The 20601-nt window shown below is 42.8% G+C and overlaps 1 protein-coding gene across 8 annotated transcripts in view; it reads left to right on the plus strand.

The window, feature by feature from the left end:
- cacna1ib (calcium voltage-gated channel subunit alpha1 Ib) overlaps nt 1–16886 on the plus strand; it is a 136381-nt gene extending 119495 nt beyond the window's left edge. For 7 of the 8 annotated variants that reach the window (XM_077569871.1, XM_077569872.1, XM_077569875.1 and 4 more), the window contains 10 exons: nt 1832–1965; nt 3851–3921; nt 4358–4436; nt 4757–4878; nt 7163–7591; nt 7665–7799; nt 7861–7995; nt 8145–8337; nt 9521–9699; nt 13062–16886. In XM_077569871.1, the coding sequence (XP_077425997.1) occupies nt 1832–1965; nt 3851–3921; nt 4358–4436; nt 4757–4878; nt 7163–7591; nt 7665–7799; nt 7861–7995; nt 8145–8337; nt 9521–9699; nt 13062–13427 (1843 nt within the window). In that variant the 3' untranslated portion in view covers nt 13428–16886. The remainder of the gene's footprint in view (nt 1–1831; nt 1966–3850; nt 3922–4357; nt 4437–4756; nt 4879–7162; nt 7592–7664; nt 7800–7860; nt 7996–8144; nt 8338–9520; nt 9700–13061) is intronic. The other variant, XM_077569877.1, reaches the window with a different exon arrangement.
- Nucleotides 16887–20601: the final 3715 nt, after the last annotated feature.

Here is a 20601-nt window from a genome sequence, read left to right on the forward strand (position 1 = left end):
GTGGATGTGCCGAAGGAAGCTTTTTACTTCCTGTCTACTTCCCTTTGCATCCATCTGTGACAATACCCATTATTTGTATTTTCTACTGCATTTTGTGTCCTGTTTTCCACTCTTGTGTGTTTTGGATTTTGAGGGCGTTTACACGGCACTACTTTCTCCACCTCCTCGCCACGAGATAACATCTGGTCAGAGGAAGCGTTTACTCCAGCTCACAATTTGGCAGGGAATTGACTTCTCGAAAAGAAAGTTAGCTTTTTGTGAGTGCGTGCGCTCTTGACTTATTTAGCAGGTGCTGCAACTCATATCTGTTTGATTGGACTGTGTTTTGACCCTTTCGCGCTGCCTTTTTATTTCATTTTATTTTTTTCTGGAGAGCTCAGTATTGTTCATTCGGTAATTTTACCGATTTGACATGTCATCATCATTGCGCTCCTTTTTTCTTTTCTTTTTTTGTATGTGGGTGAGAATGTGTATGTGCGTGCGTGCGTGCGAGTGTGTGTGTATTCATTAGTTCACCTAAAACCTATTAAAAAAATCCCATACCGTTCACCTAAACCGAACACTTCCAGCCAGAGTCGTGAGGCCGTCAGGAGACCCGAGGAAGGATCAAAGAAAGGAAAGTGAAATCCAGCACCGACCAGACACCACCCACCAGGCCACCAACCAGAGTCCTTCACCAACCCCAGAGACATCTAACTCTTTGACTGCCAGACGTTTTCAGAAAAGGGATGCCGTGGGTGCCAGCCGATTTAAGCATTTTTGACTGATCTTTCAAGGTTCACAGAAAATTATGTGTTTGGACTATGGAAACACACATACTACCAAATGAAAGATTGGACTCTCATCTTTCATCAGAAAAAAAAGTTTGTTTCTACCGTATTCCGTTTTTCAGTAATCAACCATAGAAAATGGTTAGTTTCATCTCTGTTTTGAAAAAAAAAAACGTCTTTTAACGTCTTTGGCACTCCTCCATAGGATTTTACTAAACGTTATTTAACGTTTTTGGCAGTCAAAGAGTTAAATTCCAACAAATCAGGGAGCCTCTTAATGGCGACTTTTTCTATCTGTTAAAAAAAAAAAAAAACACCAACACGACCTGTAAGCCGCCAAGTAGGAGGTAATGAAGAAGTCCAATGTGGAGATTTATAAATGCGGTTCAGGAAGATCTTAGACTTCTCCAGACAGTCACGTTACCAGGATTAAATAGTCTAGAAAGGGGGTACAACCATCTTGAGCAGAATCATCTTGCCAGTAACCCAAAGAACTGACCACAAACCTGAAACCTTGACTTAAATCACCTTTTCCCAACACTAGCCGCCTGCTCCCAAAATTAACCAATTATACCAAACCACTTACCCCTAATCACACACTCCAACCCTATGCTGGGTCTCCTTACCCAATTCTGACCGCTTAGCCCCAATTTTCAGAAACCATACAGGCAGTTTTAAATAACACTTGCAAAAAAAAAAGAAAGACCCCAACCCGAACCCATCTGAGTCTGTCTTCGAATTAATTCCTAACAGTCAACACTGACTCAAATGTAATATCTTTGAAGGCGGTAGTAAATGATAACGAGGTGAGGGGTCCGAGGTCCTTGAAGGCGATCTCGCCCGTCCCGGCGTAAATATTCATAGGAGGAGAATCGGCCGTCAGGTGCGACGCTACTGGTGGGAGAATTATGCAAATGATGCGTGAAGTTAGCATTAATATTCATTGGGGAATTAACATAACATAGCCTCGAACCCAGACGACGCTCGCAATTCACTTTCTGCTACTTCTGCCGACGGTGACAGTTGTGTGCGTGTGTGTGCGTGTGTGTGCGTGTGCGCAGGTGGAACCAGTTGGACCTGGCCATCGTGTTGCTGTCCGTGATGGGCATCACGTTAGAGGAGATTGAGATCAACGCCTCCCTGCCCATCAATCCAACCATCATCAGGATCATGAGGGTGCTCAGGATAGCGAGAGGTACACAAGCACACACGCGCGCGCCCAATGGAAAGAATGGAAATAGAAATAAGGATTATCGGGTTTGGAACGAACCATTACCCCAAAATCGAACAATCCTACCCCTTCACTTACAAACCTAACAAACCTTACAAACCTAAAACCCGATAATTCAAACACACTAATCATAACCCCTAAACCTAATCTTTGACTAATCTCAAACCCTAATCCCTAACCCTGTACCTGTAATCCTAAAATTTCCACTTTCATTCCTTTGTTTTTTGTTTTACTAATGTTCTAAACAAAAATCGTATTCATGTAAAAACCCTTAAAGCTAACCACAAGACCCCTAACCCACTCTAGTCTTTAAATTAAGACTAACCTTTAACCTATCCATCCATTATCTACCGCTTATCTGGGGTCGGGTCGCGGGGGTAGCAGCTTTAGCAGGGAAGCCCAGACTTCCCCCTCCCCAGCCACTTCAACCAGCTCCTCCTTCCCAAGCCAGCCGAGAGACATAGTCTTTCCGTGTGTCGTGGGTCATCCCCGGATCTTCCCGCCGGTGGGACATGCCCGAAACACCTCTCCGGGGAGGCGTCCAGGAGGCATCCAAACCAGATGCCCAAGCCACCTCAACTATAGATGGTGGCGTTGCATTTTGGATGTAAAAATCAACACATTTTTGGGGGAGAATAAGATAAAGATAAGGCAGTGAAACTTGGTTTAGTGGATGGTGTGGAAGCAAAATTGTACTTATCAGAAGTGTATCTTATTCGTCACAATTTAGGAGTGACTCTGTAAGGTAGTTCGACTTACTAATTGCTCGTTGCTAGCTAGCTAGCCTTGACTTTTTGCTGTGAAACGGTGTTTTCAGTGAAACCAACCCATATTCTATTGCTGATTATTAAAGAACGGAAAAACGTAGAAACTTTTTTGGGGGTGAAAGAAGACGGTACACTTTCTTTTGATAGATTATATTTTGACAGAACATTCTAAAAAAAATCTATCAAAATGCTCTCAAATGGCCGGCAAAATGTGGAAAGCTTGTTGCTTTGAAAACGACTGGCAGTGAATTGGGATCGACGTATTCTTATTCTCTGACTGGAAGAAGTGTCACAAAAACAAAAATATCCGAGTCGTGCAGCAGATGATCCCTTGGATGCTCACAGAACTGAGGTCTCGCGGGATAAACTGACATTGTGCTTTTGTTCCATTTCCTGCAAGCGAAGCATTAGCATCCCATTTCCAAACTCTTCTCCCCCGCATGAATCCCCACTTGGCGTCTCGGCTCTCCAGGCTCCAACGCTTTAACTTTGAACGCAGTCGGATAATAGCTCATTACGCCAATCGCACTTTATCCCGCCTCTCCCGAGCCACACCCCCCCCCCCCCCCCCCCCCCCCCCGTGACCTTAGCGCGAAACGGGGCCCGCAGCCGCCGCGCGCTAATCAAACGGCAGCTGGCGGTAATTAACGAGCGAGCCGGGTGGCGGTTTGATGGCTAGTTGGAGGCTAACGGGCGACCCATCTCGTGGTTTTATCGCCCACGCTAATGTGTAGCGTCTGTCCGGGTCCGCGGGAGGCCATGTTAGCACGCTCACCCGCTAGTTTCCTCTCTCAACAACGGATCCTGCAATGTTTTTTTTCTAGTGTTGATGTAAGTCAAGTCAAGATGCATGTCAAAATCAAGAGTTAGGAGTAAAACCTCTCAGGAGGCTTTCCTGTTTCTCTTCCCGCTAACCATTGATAGCATTTGAAAATTGGACCTGCGGGAATTGGAGTGTCCATCTATTGATCACTTGTAATCTCTCTCTCTTTTCCCGGTTCCTCTTATTCAGCTTTATCTGGCCGCTGTGTGATCTCCCACTTATGTTTCTAAGTGTGTGTGTGTGTTCTCTCTGTCTGCAGTCTTGAAATTGCTTAAAATGGCAACCGGGATGAGAGCTTTGCTGGATACTGTCGTCCAAGCTCTGCCTCAGGTGAGCACACACGCATGTGGGAGCTCCCAGGAGTTGATTAACATTTGCGGAATGATCAATGGCCACTGTTGGAGGAGAATTGTGACCTTCACGCTGACATCACTGATGACATTTTTCTTACTTTCCTCAATGAACTATACATTCATTTTTAACATCTCCTGAGACATGCTGGTAAAAAAAAATAAAAATTAAAAAAAGATTTAGAATTTTTGAATCATGTTTTACGGTCCACGGTATTTGGTGGCTCATAATAATAATAACATTTTTCTCAACAAAAAAATATCTGGAAATTTTTTTTTTTTTTCTCTTGAAAACATATATGTTTTAAATATAAAAAAATATATATATATCATAACTTTTCCTTGAAAAAATTATGACATAAAAGGGCCATTTGCTGTTTTAAAAATTTGAATTGATTTGTGTACTTGTGTTTGAGGTGGGAAACCTCGGCCTGCTGTTCATGCTGCTCTTCTTCATCTACGCAGCTCTTGGTGTGGAGCTCTTTGGAGAACTGGGTAAGGATTTGCACCCCCGCATTTAGTAAGGAGAGCAAGTCAGCGTTTTATGGCTGCAACGTATCGAGTCAATTTCAATTTGGGTGATTTATATGGCAACGATTTTTCAGATTTTTGTTGATTTTTCTGCCAAAAATTGGAACATGAAAATTGCTCATGTCAAAATTGGAACTACTCCTTAATTTAGCCGGTATCCATTCAGAAAGAAATTCCTTTTCTGCATTGAGTTCCACGCTTGAAATGGACAAAAATGTGAGTTAGACCACTCCTGTGATGATAGCCATAGAATGACACGTTTTTTTTTGTGTAAAATTCATCAGTGTGCAACTTTGACTACCCGTGCGAGGGCATGAGCCGTCACGCCACATTTGAGAACTTCGGAATGGCGTTCCTCACACTCTTCCAGGTGTCCACGGGCGACAACTGGAACGGCATCATGAAGGTTTGGCATTTCTGTTATCAACTGATGCATACCAAAGCTTTTCGTAGCAACAACTGAGAGATCAAATATGGTGTGATGAATTACATTTCTTTGCTGTTTCTTGAAAATGTGTTTTTTGTTTTGTTTTCATCTTATCTGGAAAATATGGTTTTATTCAAAGAAAATGTTTTACTTTTCATTTCATAGTACCAGGAGTTCTTGCTGGAAAAATAAACTTTTTGTAATCCTACAACAGTTATCTACAATATTTAAAATAAATAAATAAATAAGCTCCCTTCCCCCTCCCAAAAACATACCATCATTTTCTCTTTTTTCTCAGTTTTATTCTTGAAAGACAACTGGCAATTCTGGTATTTACGTTTGTTTCTCTAACAATTATTACTTTTTTCCCAACACAACTTCAATTTTGAAAACTTTGTTCTAAAACAACGTGATGTGTTTTTTCTGGAAATAAAACTTTATTCTTGTAATGGATATTATACTTATTTTTTTCTAAATATGACATTTAAAGCACAAATAAAAAATAAAAAAAATCCAAGAGCTTTTCTCCGGAGAATCTTTTTGTTCTAAAATTGTGATTATTGTGATTGTAGTGTGCAGTGGCGTACAACTGCACTGCATCACAGTGAGAGCTGAATGTGTTTTGTTCTAAACCATAGCGGAGAAGTGATTGAATGGGAAAAGGTCACTCACTGGCTCACCCACAGTAAGCAGGTATCCGTGCCGGATGGAGTGAATAATGAAAGCAAAGACGGTGTCAAAAGGCTAAACAATCTCTCAAGCAACACAACAGACTGAAGATTACTAATCAATGGCTCTCCTTTGAAAACGTTCTGCTCGCGGTCTGTTACGTGACTCAACTAGTGCTGAAATAAACATTAGCCACCGATGCTAACACACGGTGTGTCGCATAGATAGCCACTAATGGGAGACTGACAATATTATGCTCAAGTTAGCTACATATGTTTAGAGTGAACTTTTTAGACATGACACGAATGTTAGCTTCAGGTGCTAGCAGTTTGCATATGTCACACTAGCATTAGCTACAGAATGCTAGAAAGGAGCTTTGCTAAGCTGATGCTAATATCAGTTTCGGCAGTTGGAATGACTTCATCCATGTGACGCTAACGTTAGCTTCAGGTGCTAGCAGTTTGCATATGTCACACTAGCATTAGCTACAGAATGCTAGAAAGGAGCTTTGCTAAGCTGATGCTAATATCAGTTTCGGCAGTTGGAATGACTTCATCCATGTGACCATAACGTTAGCTTCAGGTGCTAGCAGTTTGAATATGTCACACTAGCATTAGCTACAGAATGCTAGAAAGGAGCTTTGCTAAGCTGATGCTAATAGCAGTTTCGGCTGTTGGAATGACTTCATCCATGTGACGCTAACGTTAGCTTCAGGTGCTAGCAGTTTGAATATGTCACACTAGCATTAGCTACAGAATGCTAGAAAGGAGCTTTGCTAAGCTGATGCTAATAGCAGTTTCGGCTGTTGGAATGACTTCATCCATGTGACGCTAACGTTAGCTTGAGGTGCTAGCAGTTTGCATATGTCACACTAGCATTAGCTACAGAATGCTAGAAATGAGCTTTGCTAAGCTGATGCTAATATCAGTTTCGGCTGTTGGAATGACTTCATCCATGTGACGCTAACGTTAGCTTCTAATTGTAACGGGACTTTGGAGATATGACGTCAATGCTAACACAAGAGCTTACGTACATGAGGTGTAGCTGTGAACAGCAGACTGAATATGTTACATTGCTGATGCTGCTGCTGTAAGCCGAATTCATGAAAATGGCACTAATGTTGTCATTACGTTAGTGTTTATCTTCATGCTAATGGTTTAATAGCGCATTCTTCCATTTACATTTGCGCCTCCTTAGATTTTACACATACGATGCTATCATTAGCTGCCAGTGCTAACTGGGGACTTTGAGGACTGGATGCTAATGTTGGCTTGATTTATCGTTGTAGCAATGTTAGCTGTAGCTCATTTAATTGAGTAGTCTTTCACCTCATTCGTGGCCCCCTCCCCTCCCCTCCCCCCATGACTTCACACGTACGATGCTAGCATTAGCTGTGGCTGCTCAAAACTCAAATGACTACACAGACATGACTCGAATGATAACTGGGGACTTTGTAGATATGATGCTAATGTGAAATGCAAAAGCTAACGGTACTGATACTAATATTGGCTGTAAGTCAATATTGTCATTATGTTCATGTTGACTTTTTCACTTATTTATTGGTATGTTTCCATGTCCCGTCTGCGCTCCCCAGGACACTCTCCGCGAGTGCCCTCCAGGGTGGTCGGGCGGCGACTACGGCTGCCACGCGGGCCTCCAGTTCATCTCGCCGTTGTACTTCGTGTCCTTCGTGCTGACGGCTCAGTTTGTCCTCATCAACGTGGTGGTGGCCGTCCTCATGAAGCACTTGGACGACTCCAACAAGGAGGCGCAGGAGGACGCCGAGATGGACGCCGAAATCGAGCTGGAGCTGGCCCAGGGCGGCCTGTGCTGCATGATGGGCGGCATCGGGGCCATCGCTGGGGCAACCGGCGCGGGCGTGGGCGGAGGAGCGGCGGTGGCTGCGGCGGGCGCCGGCGGGGGGCCCGGCGGACCTTTGATGGCGGTGCCAAAGGACGGAGGGGGTGGTGGTTCTCAGGAGGGACACACAAACCACAGATGTCGACTTCATTCTCCTGCTCAGGTATAAATATTCTATTTGATTATTTGGTTTCATTGTGATGACGCTAGTGTGTGTGTGTGTGTTTGTGTTAAAGGAGAGCCAGTGGCTGGACAGTGTGTCTCTGCTCATCAAGGACTCAATGGAAGGGGACATGATTGACAATCTGTCCGGCTCCGTCTTCCATCATTACTCCCCCGTTTGCAAGGACTGTGATGGACACACACAGGAGGTGCACACGCACGCACGCACACATGTTGGGGGACGCTTGCTTACCATGTTGGGGGTCTCAGGTCCGTCTGGCGGAGGTGGAGCGGACCTCGCTGATGTCGGAGCAGCTGTCAGACAAATCATCATCTCCAGCACTGCCCGATGATCTCAGCCTGGATGAACACGCCAGCGACCAGATGCTGATAGGAGGAAGCCAGGTACACGCACACACACACACACACACACACACACACACACACACACACACACACACACACACACACACACACACACACTCACACACGCACACACACACACACGCACACACTCACAGGTCTCCAAGCTCACGTTGTCTCCTCTCCTTCAGGACGGCAGCAGCGGCGGCTCCCACAATTCGGATGAGTTGCCCACCGAGGGGCAATACGGGGGGCTCCCTGGTTCAGATGCTTCCAGAGGAGACGAAGACAAAGACGAGGCGGTCCACCAGCTTTATGAGGCCAACGTCCATCCTGACTTGTGTCCGCCCTCAGTGGAACGACAAAACCCGACGCATTGCCAAGGTTATTTTGGTGAACAAAAACTAACAAAATAACTACAATTCAAATTAACATTTTCGTTAACGAAATAAGCTGAAACTAACTAAAACTAGAATTAGAGTGAAAATGTCCTTCGGTTTAGTCTTTGGTAATAAATTTAATACATGAGTCTTTGGGGTTGATTTTAAATATGATTTGAAGTATATTTATTTCGATATCAACCGGAATAAAGATGTTTGAAAGTGTGTTACTCAGAAGTGACATCATCAAGAGTTCAACTCATTTTGTTCCGTGCAAATGCAAAACCCGAATGGGTAAAAACATTTTTTTGTACAGTGCAGCAGTACAATGGAACAAACTGCCAAGAGAACTAAAAATGAGTGGATCTTTAAATATTTTTAAAATAGCCCTCAAACTGTGGCTACAAAACCAAACTTAATGGATCCCTAAAATGGCATAACAAGAAATTACAATTAGTGGAATGCAAAACAGCTAAAGCTGAAAAGCTGGTTAAAAACATGAAACAGCAAAACATTGCTCTGTAAAGTGCTGAAAAGTGATTCATGAAATATGAAGCAGCAAAAAACTTAAATTGCCAAATGTAACACAGCAAAAGGTGAAAGGGCAAAATATAAAACAAGAATCATGAATCAATTAAGTGTAAAATGGTGAAACCTGAAACCACGAGTACTCAAAGAGTGAATACTCGTACTTGTATCTAAAAAAAGAAAGTGGTATCGAGCATCCCTAAACAAAATATAAGACTGCAAAATTTGAAATAATAATTTCATGTCAATTAACAAAACGCCGAAAAAGGAATTGACAAACCGAGCGACCTAAAACAGAGAAATCCAAAATGGCAAAATGTAACTGGAACTTGAACTGGTATCAAATTAAATGGCAAAATATGCAACACTGAAACTGCAAAATGGCAAAAGACGGAACAAAACAAAAAAAACAGCAAAACTTCAAAATGGAGCCAAATTTGGAGCAGAAAATATTGGAACGGCGATCAAGTCCTGAAATAGCAAATCGTGAAACAGTCAAATGTGACGTCACAAAATGTGGAACAGCCAAACTTGACGCCGTCTCACATTGTGAAATAATGAAACATGATCCCAAATGTGAAACAATAAGAGCTGAGACTTGTCCAAATCTGACGTTGCAAACGAAATGCGAACCGACGACACTTCATTGCGTTTTGCAGATGAGCGCGTACGCTGCCTGGAAGGCGGCCGCAGGTCCTCGCCGCTCTTCCAGCTGCCGGCGGACTTCTTTCACCCCGCCGCCAACCCCGGGGACGGGCCTCCGTCCCGGCTGGCCTCCCCGGCCTCCTGGGCGTCCCTCCGCTCACCCGGAGCCAACAGCGGGGCCGCGCACTCACGGGTATTAACGACCGCATGAATGGATTGACGAGTGTGTGCACGGGTGGATGCGTGACCGGCTGACATCCGCATCAATTTGTCAAACTGGTCGAGACATCGCGGATTCTTACGAGGGTCAAAAATTCACAAGATTGTGCAGGCGTGTTCATCCAGGTGAGAATTGACATTTAGTCGGAGTCCTCGATGTAACTGGCTCGGTTGCGCTCCCTGGGATTTTGCAAAAGTTCAGCCCCTAAAAGCCGTTTCATTTAGCAGCACACAATTTGGTGGTCATATCTATCATTAGGAAGCCCACAAAAAAGTCTCAAGAAGTCATGCTGTAAAAGACACATGAAGTCTGCCATTTTGGTTTGATGTGACCATTTTAGGGTCATTTCATCTCCAAGTGTGGAGGGGGAAAAAAATAAAGAGCCCCTAAAACCAGTTTCACTTAGCAACACGGAATTTGGTGGTCATGTCTATCATTAGGAAGCCCACAAAAAAGTCTCAAGAAGTCATGCTGTAAAAGACACATGAAGTCTGCCATTTTGGTTTGATGTGACCATTTTAGGGTCATTTCATCTCCAAGTGTGGAGGGGGGAAAAAACAAAGAGCCCCTAAAACCAGTTTCACTTAGCAACACGGAATTTGGTGGTCATGTCTATCATTAGGAAGCCCACAAAAAAGTCTCAAGAAGTCATGCTGTAAAAGACACATGAAGTCTGCCATTTTGGTTTGATGTGACCATTTTCGGGTCATTTCATCTCCAAGTGTGGAGGGGGAAAAAAACAAAGAGCCCCTAAAACCAGTTTCACTTAGCAACACGGAATTTGGTGGTCATGTCTATCATTAGGAAGCCCACAAAAAAGTCTCAAGAAGTCATGCTGTAAAAGACACATGAAGTCTGCCATTTTGGTTTGATGTGACCATTTTAGGGTCATTTCATCTCCAAGTGTGGAGGGGGAAAAAAATAAAGAGCCCCTAAAACCAGTTTCACTTAGCAACACGGAATTTGGTGGTCATGTCTATCATTAGGAAGCCCACAAAGCCATGAATGTTTGAAGTGGCCATTTTAGGTTAATTTTGTCCCACGTGTTAATTAAAAAATAAAATAAAAAATCAGGTCGAATGTCAATTAGGTTGTCATGTGGATCATTGGGAGACCCACAAAAATGTCTCACAAAGTCATGCATTAAATGAAGTCTGCTATTTGGTTCGAATTTTAGGGTCATTTTGCTTTTTTTTTCTCATGCTGTAAAAGACACGAAGTCTGCCATTTAGGTCATTTTTGGGTAATTTCATCCCCAATTTGAGAAAAAAAATGAGCCTCTATAGCCACTTTCACTTAGCAACATGAAATTTGGTGGTCATGTTGATCATTGGGAGACCCACAAAAAAAGTCTCGCATAGCCATGCATTAAATGAGGTCTGCTATTTGGTTTCAATTTTAGGTTCATTTTGACTTTTTTTTTTCAGAGGTGAATCAAAATTCAAAAACCAACTCCTCCTAGATATTTTGTGTTAGTGCTACCAAATTTAAACCACGCATTAAGACACCAGTGTGACTCTTAACTTGTAAACCATTTGTGTTTTGGTTATTGTGTGTGGTTGGAATTTGGTGGCAAAGTTTGATCCGGCGTGTTCACAATTTACACTTAGTTGTGTTTTGCTCCTCGAGTGGAAAAAGGGGGCTTCTGCGAAAATTCAGCCCCGGAGCCAGTTTCCCTTGGCAACATGAAATTTGGTAGATATGTCTATCATCAATAGACCCACAAAAAAGTCTCAAGAAGCCATGACTAAAAAGACACACAAAAAAAAAGTCTGCCATCCTGGTTTGAAGCCGTCATTTTAGCCTCTCTTTGGACATTTCCAATTCAGTCCCAGAGATTCTCTGATTACGATTTGCGTTGTTCGTGTGCTCACATTGAGTTCTTGGCATCTCCCAACTTAGCTTTAATTCTTATTATCGCTTCACCTAATCCAAGCTGCATCCACGTTGACTCGCACCCTTCGCTCCGTTGGCGTGTGTGCGCAACAAGAACAAAGAGCTCCTGGTCTTTTTTCGTTCTTGTGTATCCATGGCGACCCATCCCTCCCTCTCCCGCTCTACCTGGTGGCTTTGTAAAGCTCGGTGCCTCTGTGATCCGGTAGCGCTCGGCGGCGCTGAGCTAATTAGCATGGCTGGCGCTCAGCTTAGTTGGCCGCCGTCGTTCTTGGCTTGCGCTTGCCTTCGCATTCTTCTCTCCGGTTATCATGTTTTTCCTTAATCTCGTTACATCTCTCGCGGGGTTTATTCTTTGTTTTCGAGCGCCTTTTTCTTCTCACCCCTGCTTGTTTGCTTTTGATTGTTTTTGCACCAATAACCCCGTCTGTCCAATATCACCCCTCTTAAGATCCCACTCGGTCAACACGAGCACTTTCACAATATCGTCAATAGAAAGTATTTGTGATGGAGGATACCCCCCCGCCCCCCCTCCTCTAATTTGGGAGGCTAAAACCAAGTAGCCTGAGATTCTATTGCAACCGTGTCGTCGTAAGTCCGTTTATTCCGAAGATGCGATGATTTAAAAGCTCTAGTTACTCGCTGGTCGCTCAGTGATTTGTTAATTCGTTTTGTTGGTACTATTTATTGTTTGATTTGCTTTAGTTAGTTAGCTAGCTAGCTAGCTTGGCCGTTTGCTCATTTTTTCCTTAAGTGTTTTTTTTTTTTGGTCAGTTGGTCATTCATTTGACGTATTGACTTAAATGATTTTGCCTGTTTGTCCGTTGGCTAATTTGTGTTTGTTTGCTAGTTTCGTTGTTGTTTTGTTGATTGGTTGTTTGGTTGTCTTGTGGTTATTTGTTTGCTTATCAGTTAGTTAGCTTGTTGTTAGTTTCCTCGTTTGTTCATTAGCTCGTTTGTCTTTTTTTTTTGTCTGTTTGTTCTCAGTTATTTGCTCTTTTTGATAGTTTGCTTTTTTTGTGGTTTATTTTGTGAATTGGCTATTTAGCTTGTTTATTCATTTGTTTGGTCACTTGCAAGTTCCTTCATTTATACTTTAGCTTCCTTGCTCATTAGCTCCTTAATTTATTAATTGGTCAGTCTGTTTTTTACTTGCCCATTTGTAAGTCCATTAACTTGCTTGCCATCCTTTGTTCAATCAGGTTCATCCAATTTTTCATTCATTCATGCATTTATTTATTGTTTGCTTTGTTTACTTGCTTATTTCGTTGCTACTTCGCAAGGTTACATCAGGCCGACAAAAGCATTTTTCACAAAACACGGACCCGGGAAGAAGCTAATCATTGTTGACTTTGATCCAGAATGGAACGCAACGGTATCACCCATCGGTCTTGTTTGGCAGAAGTGCAAACTTGGAAGTAAACTGGCTTCTCTGTCTGCAGCGCCCGTCCCAGAGCGACTCGTCATCGGCCGCCGGCAGTCCTGAGGGGAGCCTGCAGGTGGCGCTAGGGGAAGGCATCGGGTTCCACATCTCACCAACTCGGCATCCGGATCCCCAGCGTCGCCCATCAAACCTAGACCATTACGAGCACCCGACCCCAAAGAACCACGGCTCTGCTTCCGACATCCAGGCCATGAAAGGACTCCAGAGGAGTCCCGGCCGCCCCCGCCAGGACTCTGCGGAGCACCCAGACGAAGACGCGGGGGAGAATCGTTCCGACGCCCTCAGCAGCCTCTCGCTGACCTGTCAGCAAACAAACACGCAGAGCAGTCGGGAAAGGGACGCAAACTCCCGGAAGAACAGATGAAACTTTTCGTCATCAGACCACGCTCGGAACTCAGAACCAAATCTCTCGTCTTTGAACCGTCTGTTCTCTGTCGCTCGGCCGCTCGGGATTGGTCGTCCTAAGAGCGACCGGTTCTTCCCGAATCTTGGATGACGGGCAAGGAGTTTCGGACCCCGGGTTTGACTGTGGTAGATAATCTGAAATCTGCCAGTTGAATCTAAGCCGTGATTCAGGACTCCGGTTGTTTGAACCGAAACCGCCGCGGTTGGATTGCGGCTGGTGGTCTGCATTTTTATAGCACCGTCGCTAACAATAGCATCGACCGACAGGTGCATTTTGTTAGGTACGGGACATTGCCAGGTTATGCTCTGTGATCTTGTGCGTGAATGTCCATGTGTCTGTCCTCCAAAGACATATTTCCACCAAGCAGCCTGGTCCAGTTGCTGAGTTGGAGGCTAAACCGACACCCTGACCAAACACTTTGGGCAAGTATTGGCAATGGACAGTATGTTTGACTTTGGCTAAATGAAAACCAAACCGTACTGCTGCTTGGTGAAAACAGGTCTTCAGATTTCGGCGGGTCTGAAAGTGAATCCCTAAAAGTGGTTCGGATCAGTGATTTGCCAGTATGTGTGTTTGACATGGTTAGGTAGAATCTCTGGTAGCGTCTCTGGTCGTCTCGTAGAGACTTTGGGTAACATGAACCCAAATGAACGTGTACCGTACCAAGTTGTACCGCTGCTTTGTGGAATCAGATATTTGGAGGTCGTTTGGTCTGAAATGAACCACTAAAAGTGTATCAGTTATGTTGGCACCTTTTGGTTTCCGTCAGTTAGAGACTTAAAAAAAAAAAAATTGTAATGAACTGAACCAAAACCTGATTGCTGCTTTGTGGAAAAACAGATTTTCAGTGTCTTTGTCAGGTCTCAAAGTGAAACCCTAAACACGGTTCGGAACAATTATATGCATCAGTACCTTTTATATCATTCATGGTTCGGTTCAGACTCTTGACAAATGGAAGCCAAAATGAACGCGAACGAAATGTACTGCTGCGTGGTTGCGAACAGGTCTTCAGTGTCTTTGCCAGGTCTGAATAAACCACTAAAAGTGCTTTGGATCAGTAAGACATCAGGAACTTTCCCTTCCTTCACAGTTAGCTCGTAATTTGCGACAACGGAATCCCAAAATTAGATGTCGCCACGTTTGACTTCCCTCATGACTAAGTTGAGACTTTGGACGAGGAAAATCCAAATGGATGCGTTCGGACTACCGTACCACACTGCTGCTTGTTGGAAACAGGAGTTCGGAGCTCGGACCGCGGACTACTAAAAAAAAAACACGTGGGCTCCTTGACTGTGCCTGCAAAAAAGGGCTAAACATGTGTGATAAAAAAAAGAGTGCAGGCGTGGGCCCAAAACTGTTAGCATCAGTCTTGGATGCCCCAACGTGGCATTTTTAACCACAGGTCACAGGTCAAGGGGCCGCGTGGAATTTGATCTCCGTCCCAGCTGAGGTCCGAACAGTTTTATACACGTATCCTGGCTGCTTTTACACCTTTGCTCGTTTAATTGTCATGTGTTGCGCCCCCTGTTGGCCGTCTTTTGACTTGTTCCACGCACCAATGGCGAACTTTCTGCTGTGTCTCTTTGCATTTTAAAGGGGACATATTATGGAAAAGGGACTTTTAAATACCTTCATAAAAACAGGGATGTGATTTTTCCGCTAATCCGCGGAATTCCGCTTTTTTTATCTCCCCCCCCCCCCCCCCAAAAAAAATTCAATTTTTTTTTTTTTTTTTTTAGTAGTTCATTGTGTATGCACATGACTCCGACAGATAACATCCTCTGCTATAACAAAGACATTTGTGGTATGCTCTAATATGAGTTACTTTTCATTTGGTCATGATACAATTATTTGTTCATGAAATTTGAACTCTTCAACATTATTTATGTGTTAACTTAGTAATCACATTAGTTCGATATGATGATATTCTCAGTGATAGTTTTTAAAAGCAAAGGCAGTCCAATGTTTTTGGACTGGACCTAGCTGGGTGCCAGCGGCCCCCAGACCCCCAGCTAAATTTTCAGATAATTTCACTTTGGTCAAATCACATCCCTGTAAAAAGTGTCAGTACTCAAGCAGCAGCATTCTGGACCCAATATAGACTATTTGAAAGACTTTTCAGAGAAGTGCAAGAAAACTAGTTCTAGTCATCACTCGAATAGCATCAGCAACTGCATTCAAAAGATTTACAGAATTCTGATACGGTGCCGACAGAGTTGCCAATCGAATATTTTTCGAATATTAAGTTCTCGTCACATCTCGAGCGGCAGCATTGTGGGGCAGATGGAGACTCTTTAAGCGACTTGCTGGTGCTGCCACTTAATAAATGTCAAACTAAATCAGTTCCCCTAGTTTTAGTTTGCGCTCGAGCAGCGGCATTCTGGAGCAGACGGAGACTTTCAGAGACGTAGCGGTGTTCCTAGTTTTATAGTGAAACGAAGTAAATATGTTAATTAAATTTTTTTTTTAAAAAAAATCTTCCTGATTTGATTCAGCACTCGAGCAGCAGCCTTCTAGATGTTTTAAAGAAATCCTAAAGCTGCCACTTTTATAGTTCAGCTAAACAATTGTATTGATTTAAGTTGCAGTTCTGGTCAGCGCTCGAGCAGAGGCGTTTCTTCACTTTCATCTTTTCCTTTTCTCACAAATGACAGTCGGACTACACGGAAACACGTTCACTTCCTAACAACTAAGCAGAGTTGCAAGTTGTTTGATGCCAGGTTAGCACGACGCCGAGAAAAAAAAAGACTTAACACGTCTCCTTTAAGGCTCCAAACCCACCGATTCCTCTCGATTTTGCTTTTCCAAACTCTCATTTGACTCAAGTCTGCCGACGTGTAGCAAGAGAACAAACAGACTTTGGCAAGCGGCGGCCCAACAAATGATCCTCATTTGTCTCGTGGATTGTTGTCATTGGCTGGCGGCTTGTCGGTTCTGGTCCGATCCTCCTGGCCGAGTGTGGTTTTTTTGCAAAGTGCCAATGTAAAGACGTCAGGTGGACGTCAACGCGGTGTTTTGTAGCCGACGTCATCTTCGGCCTTCTTCAGAGAAGCCGCAAGTATGAAATAAATATTGAGTCCCCCCAAGCCCCTTGCCCCCCCCCCCCCAGACACACACACACACACACACATTGGAGATATGCAATATGTTATGGTAGCTGTACAGTTAGACATTTGAGAATAGAGAAGATTATATATATGTCATAGAATAAAAATGCCAGTGGGGTTGAAGGGTCACAGAAAGGATGGTGTTGTTTTACATGTGATGTGTATCCTAACACCCCCCCCCCCTCCTCCTCCACAAGCCCCCACCTACCTAGCAGACCTCCTTCCCTTCCATCCCTCAAATTGCATGTGCGGTTCTGTTTCTGTTTTTCTGAATGTCACTCTGGTGTCAGATAAAACGAGCTTTTCAGCAGCTGACCGTCTCCGAGCCGTCTTTTCCTTTTTTTTTTTTTTGCTTTTTTTCTACAGGAGAGCTCAGTATTGTTCATTCGATTTGACATCATCATTGCTCTCCTTTTTTTTTTTCTTTTTTTTTAAAAACCAACAAATCAATTTAAAAAAAAATTAATAAATGTTTTTTTTTTTTTAAATACATATACATATATATATACATATACACACATATATATATATATACTTTTTTTTTGTATGTGTATGTGCGTGTGTGTGTGTGTGTGTGCGTGCGTGCGTGCGTGTATTCATCAGTTCACCTAAAGCCCATTAAAAAAAATCCCTAATACTAATAATATAATATAATAATAAATTGCCAAATGCAGAAACATCAATGTAAGTTATCACGATGTAATGGCTCTCGCTAACAGACAGAATTAAGTAACCGGAATTAGGTTAAAAAATTCTATATACGCAGACCATGTTTCTATAGCCGTCTTGACACTACAAAAGTAGTCGTGCTAGTTCTACTCGACGCTCGAGCAGCAGCAACAGCAGCATTTTGGACAACTTCTAAATCTGAACTATGAAAACGAAGCAAATTCATCCAAATCAAAAAAAAAGACCACCAGTGGCAGCATTCAGAAGAGTGTCAGATACTATAGTAACAAAAAAAAAGTCATCTTGATTCTAGTAAGCACTCGAGCACTATGGAACATTTCACGGATTTTGCTGGTGCTGCATTTAAAAAGACAATTATGCAGCTTGTACAATTTAAAGGCAGTATGCCATTGCTTGTCAAAAATCCAGCTCCTAGTTCTAGTCAGCACTCGGGCCACAGCATTTTGAAAACTTGCAGAGCCTTGATGTTGCAAAGTAAGCACGTGAATTGGCCAAAAACATTCCTCGTAGTTCTAGTCAGCACTGGAGCAGCATCACGAATTTAAAAAAAAAAAAAAAAGTATGCATATTTCACCAAGTTCTATTCAGCACTCGAGCAGCAGTATTCTAGACACTGTCAGAGACTTGATAGTGCAAACCAAGTATTTATTTATTTATTTTTAACTCTTTGACTGCCAGACGTTTTCAGAAAAGGGATGCCGTGGGTGCCAGCCGATTTTAAGCATTTTGACTGATCTTTCAAGGTCCATAGAAAATTATGTGTTTGGACTATGGAAACACACATACTGCCAAAAAAAGATTGGACTCTCATCTTTCATCAGAAAAAAAAAGTTTGTTTCCACCTTATTCCGTTTTTCAGTAATCAACAATAGAAAATGGTTAGTTTCACCTCTGTTTTGGAACAAACGTCTTTTAACGTCTTTGGCACTCCTCCAAAGGATTTTACTAAACGTTATTTAACGTTTTTGGCAGTCAAAGAGTTAATAAGGTCATCGTACTGATTCTAATCTGCAATTGCGCATCAACAACTTTTGACTCAGCAATTCTTTTTGTTTCAACTTCCTAGAACATTTGCTGAAAAAAAGTTGTAGCACTTTTTTTTTTTCTCGAATATTTTTCGGCCAACTTTTAACAAACTTTCAAAACTTGCAGCTGCCATCAGTCTTCGTCGGCGCAAGAAACCAATTGATTATAAATGGTGACCGAAGATGCATTTTTGTTCCGTGTGTGTTATTTTTAAATGAATGAAGGATGCATTTACAAGCTGAGAGCGGTGTGCCGCAGTTAGCTGCTTAATATGCACGGCACAACCGAAAGAGGGCGGGGCCGTGTAATTACCGTGCCAGCCCCCCCCCCCGTCGAGTGTGCCGCAACGCTCGAACGCTCGTGTGAAACGAGGCACGACAATGAAAGACGGTGCTAGAAGGCGAAAATAAATGCCCACATTTTCTCACGGTCATAAAGTCCCAAAGCTGCTTTTATTGAAACCCAACTAGGTTAATTTATTGGTCAAAACAGCCCTTCTACTTCTAGTCAGCGCTTGAGGAGCAGCAGAAGGAGCAGGACTGCCTTCTGAAGCCTGTCAAAGATCTGCTAGTGCAGCTTGGCAGACATTTAATGAAGCCAATAAAGAAGATGAATTTGTCCGAAAAAAGTCCTCCTAATTCTATTCAGCACTTGAAAATAAGAATTGGAATCATCCAAAAGCATCAACTTTGTTCTATATGAAAGGCATAAATCCAGCATTCCCGTCAGCACTCGGGCAGCAGCATTCCGGAGATCCTCAGAGTTGTGCTGGTGCTTTTTATTGGAAATGAAAAAGATGAATCCAACATTCTCGTCAGCACTCGGGCAGCAGCGTTCTGGAAATCCTCTGAAATTTACACTTGCTGCTTGTCACAAGAGAAATGTGATGATCCTAAAGCGCAACAGCCCCCATTTCTTTGGAAGACACAAAAACAAAAACAAGCCAGCATTCTAGTTAACTCTTTGACTGCCAAAAACGTTAAATAACGTTTCGTAAAATCCTATGGAGGAGTGCCAAAGACGTTAAAAGACGTTTTTTTTCCAAAACAGGTGAAATTAACCATTTTCTATTGTTGATTACTCAAAAACGGAATAAGGTAGAAACAAACTTTTTTTTCTGATGAAAGATGAGAGTCCAATCTTGTTTTGGCAGTATGTGTGTTTCCATAGTCCAAACACATAATTTTCTATGGACCTTGAAAGATCAGTCAAAATGCTTAAAATCGGCTGGCACCCACGGCATCCCTTTTCTGAAAATGTCTGGCAGTCAAAGAGTTAGCACTCGAGCAGCAGCATTTAGCACACTTTAGACTTCCAGAGAGCGAGCGCAGGCATTGCTGTGTTTCAAACAGCCAATTTCTCCCCATAAATGATTAAAAAGCGTCAAAGTGGACAAAACGAGCACTTCAATAAACAATGTCACACCAAAACAAAACATTAGCACCCTGCGATCGCTTTCATGAATAAAACAAGACACTCAGTGGGCGCGAACGCCACGTTTGCGTAAACAGTCGACAAATTGCCACCGCGGTCAAGTGCGACGTGATGGAGGAATTTGGGGGGGAATCGGCGAGCAGCACTCCCGACTGCTGCCCGGCCGCAGGTGGCAGATGTCGGCCGGTAACGAAGCAGATGTTCCAGAGGTGGAGAGGAAAGGCGACGGGATGAGAAGCAGACGGGAGAGACCTCGGCGACCAATTAGCGTTTGTCCGCGTGAGATGAGGCCGTGACGTGACATCATCGTTGCTTTGATGTCCAGGAAGGTTCCAGGAAGGTTCCAGGAAGGTTCCAGGAAGGTTGGTGAGTTTCACCCGAGGCACTCGTAGACGTTTGACACGTTTCTTGATGGATAGATTTGATTTTGTTTTGAATTTGATTTTTATATTGAGTTCATTTGAATTAGAGCGGATTGTTTTAACTTCATTTTTATTTTTGGTTTTACTTTGTTTGTTTTTTTATTAGTTTTAGTATTAGTTTTAGCTTCTTCTTTTAAATATATGGAGTATTTGGCAAGTTCAAGATTTTTAAAAAAAAGTCACTAAGTATTGTGTAATTAAATATTCAATATAATCAATATTGTAATCAATATTAAAATGAAAAGTAAATAATTAATACGGAAATGTATGGCATTCATTTAATTATTTTTTTAATCTCCAGATTTTTTGTTTAAAAAAAAAAATTGTTTTTTCATTTTTTTGGTAATTTTTTGCTGTTATTTAAAAATATATATTTGATACTGGGGGGGGTGATCACGAACATCAGGAAAATATTCTGGAAAAACTCAAATTTTTGAAATTTAAAAAAGCAGA

Source organism: Vanacampus margaritifer, chromosome 7 (assembly GCF_051991255.1).
Source record: "Vanacampus margaritifer isolate UIUO_Vmar chromosome 7, RoL_Vmar_1.0, whole genome shotgun sequence".
Lineage (NCBI taxonomy): Eukaryota > Metazoa > Chordata > Actinopteri > Syngnathiformes > Syngnathidae > Vanacampus > Vanacampus margaritifer.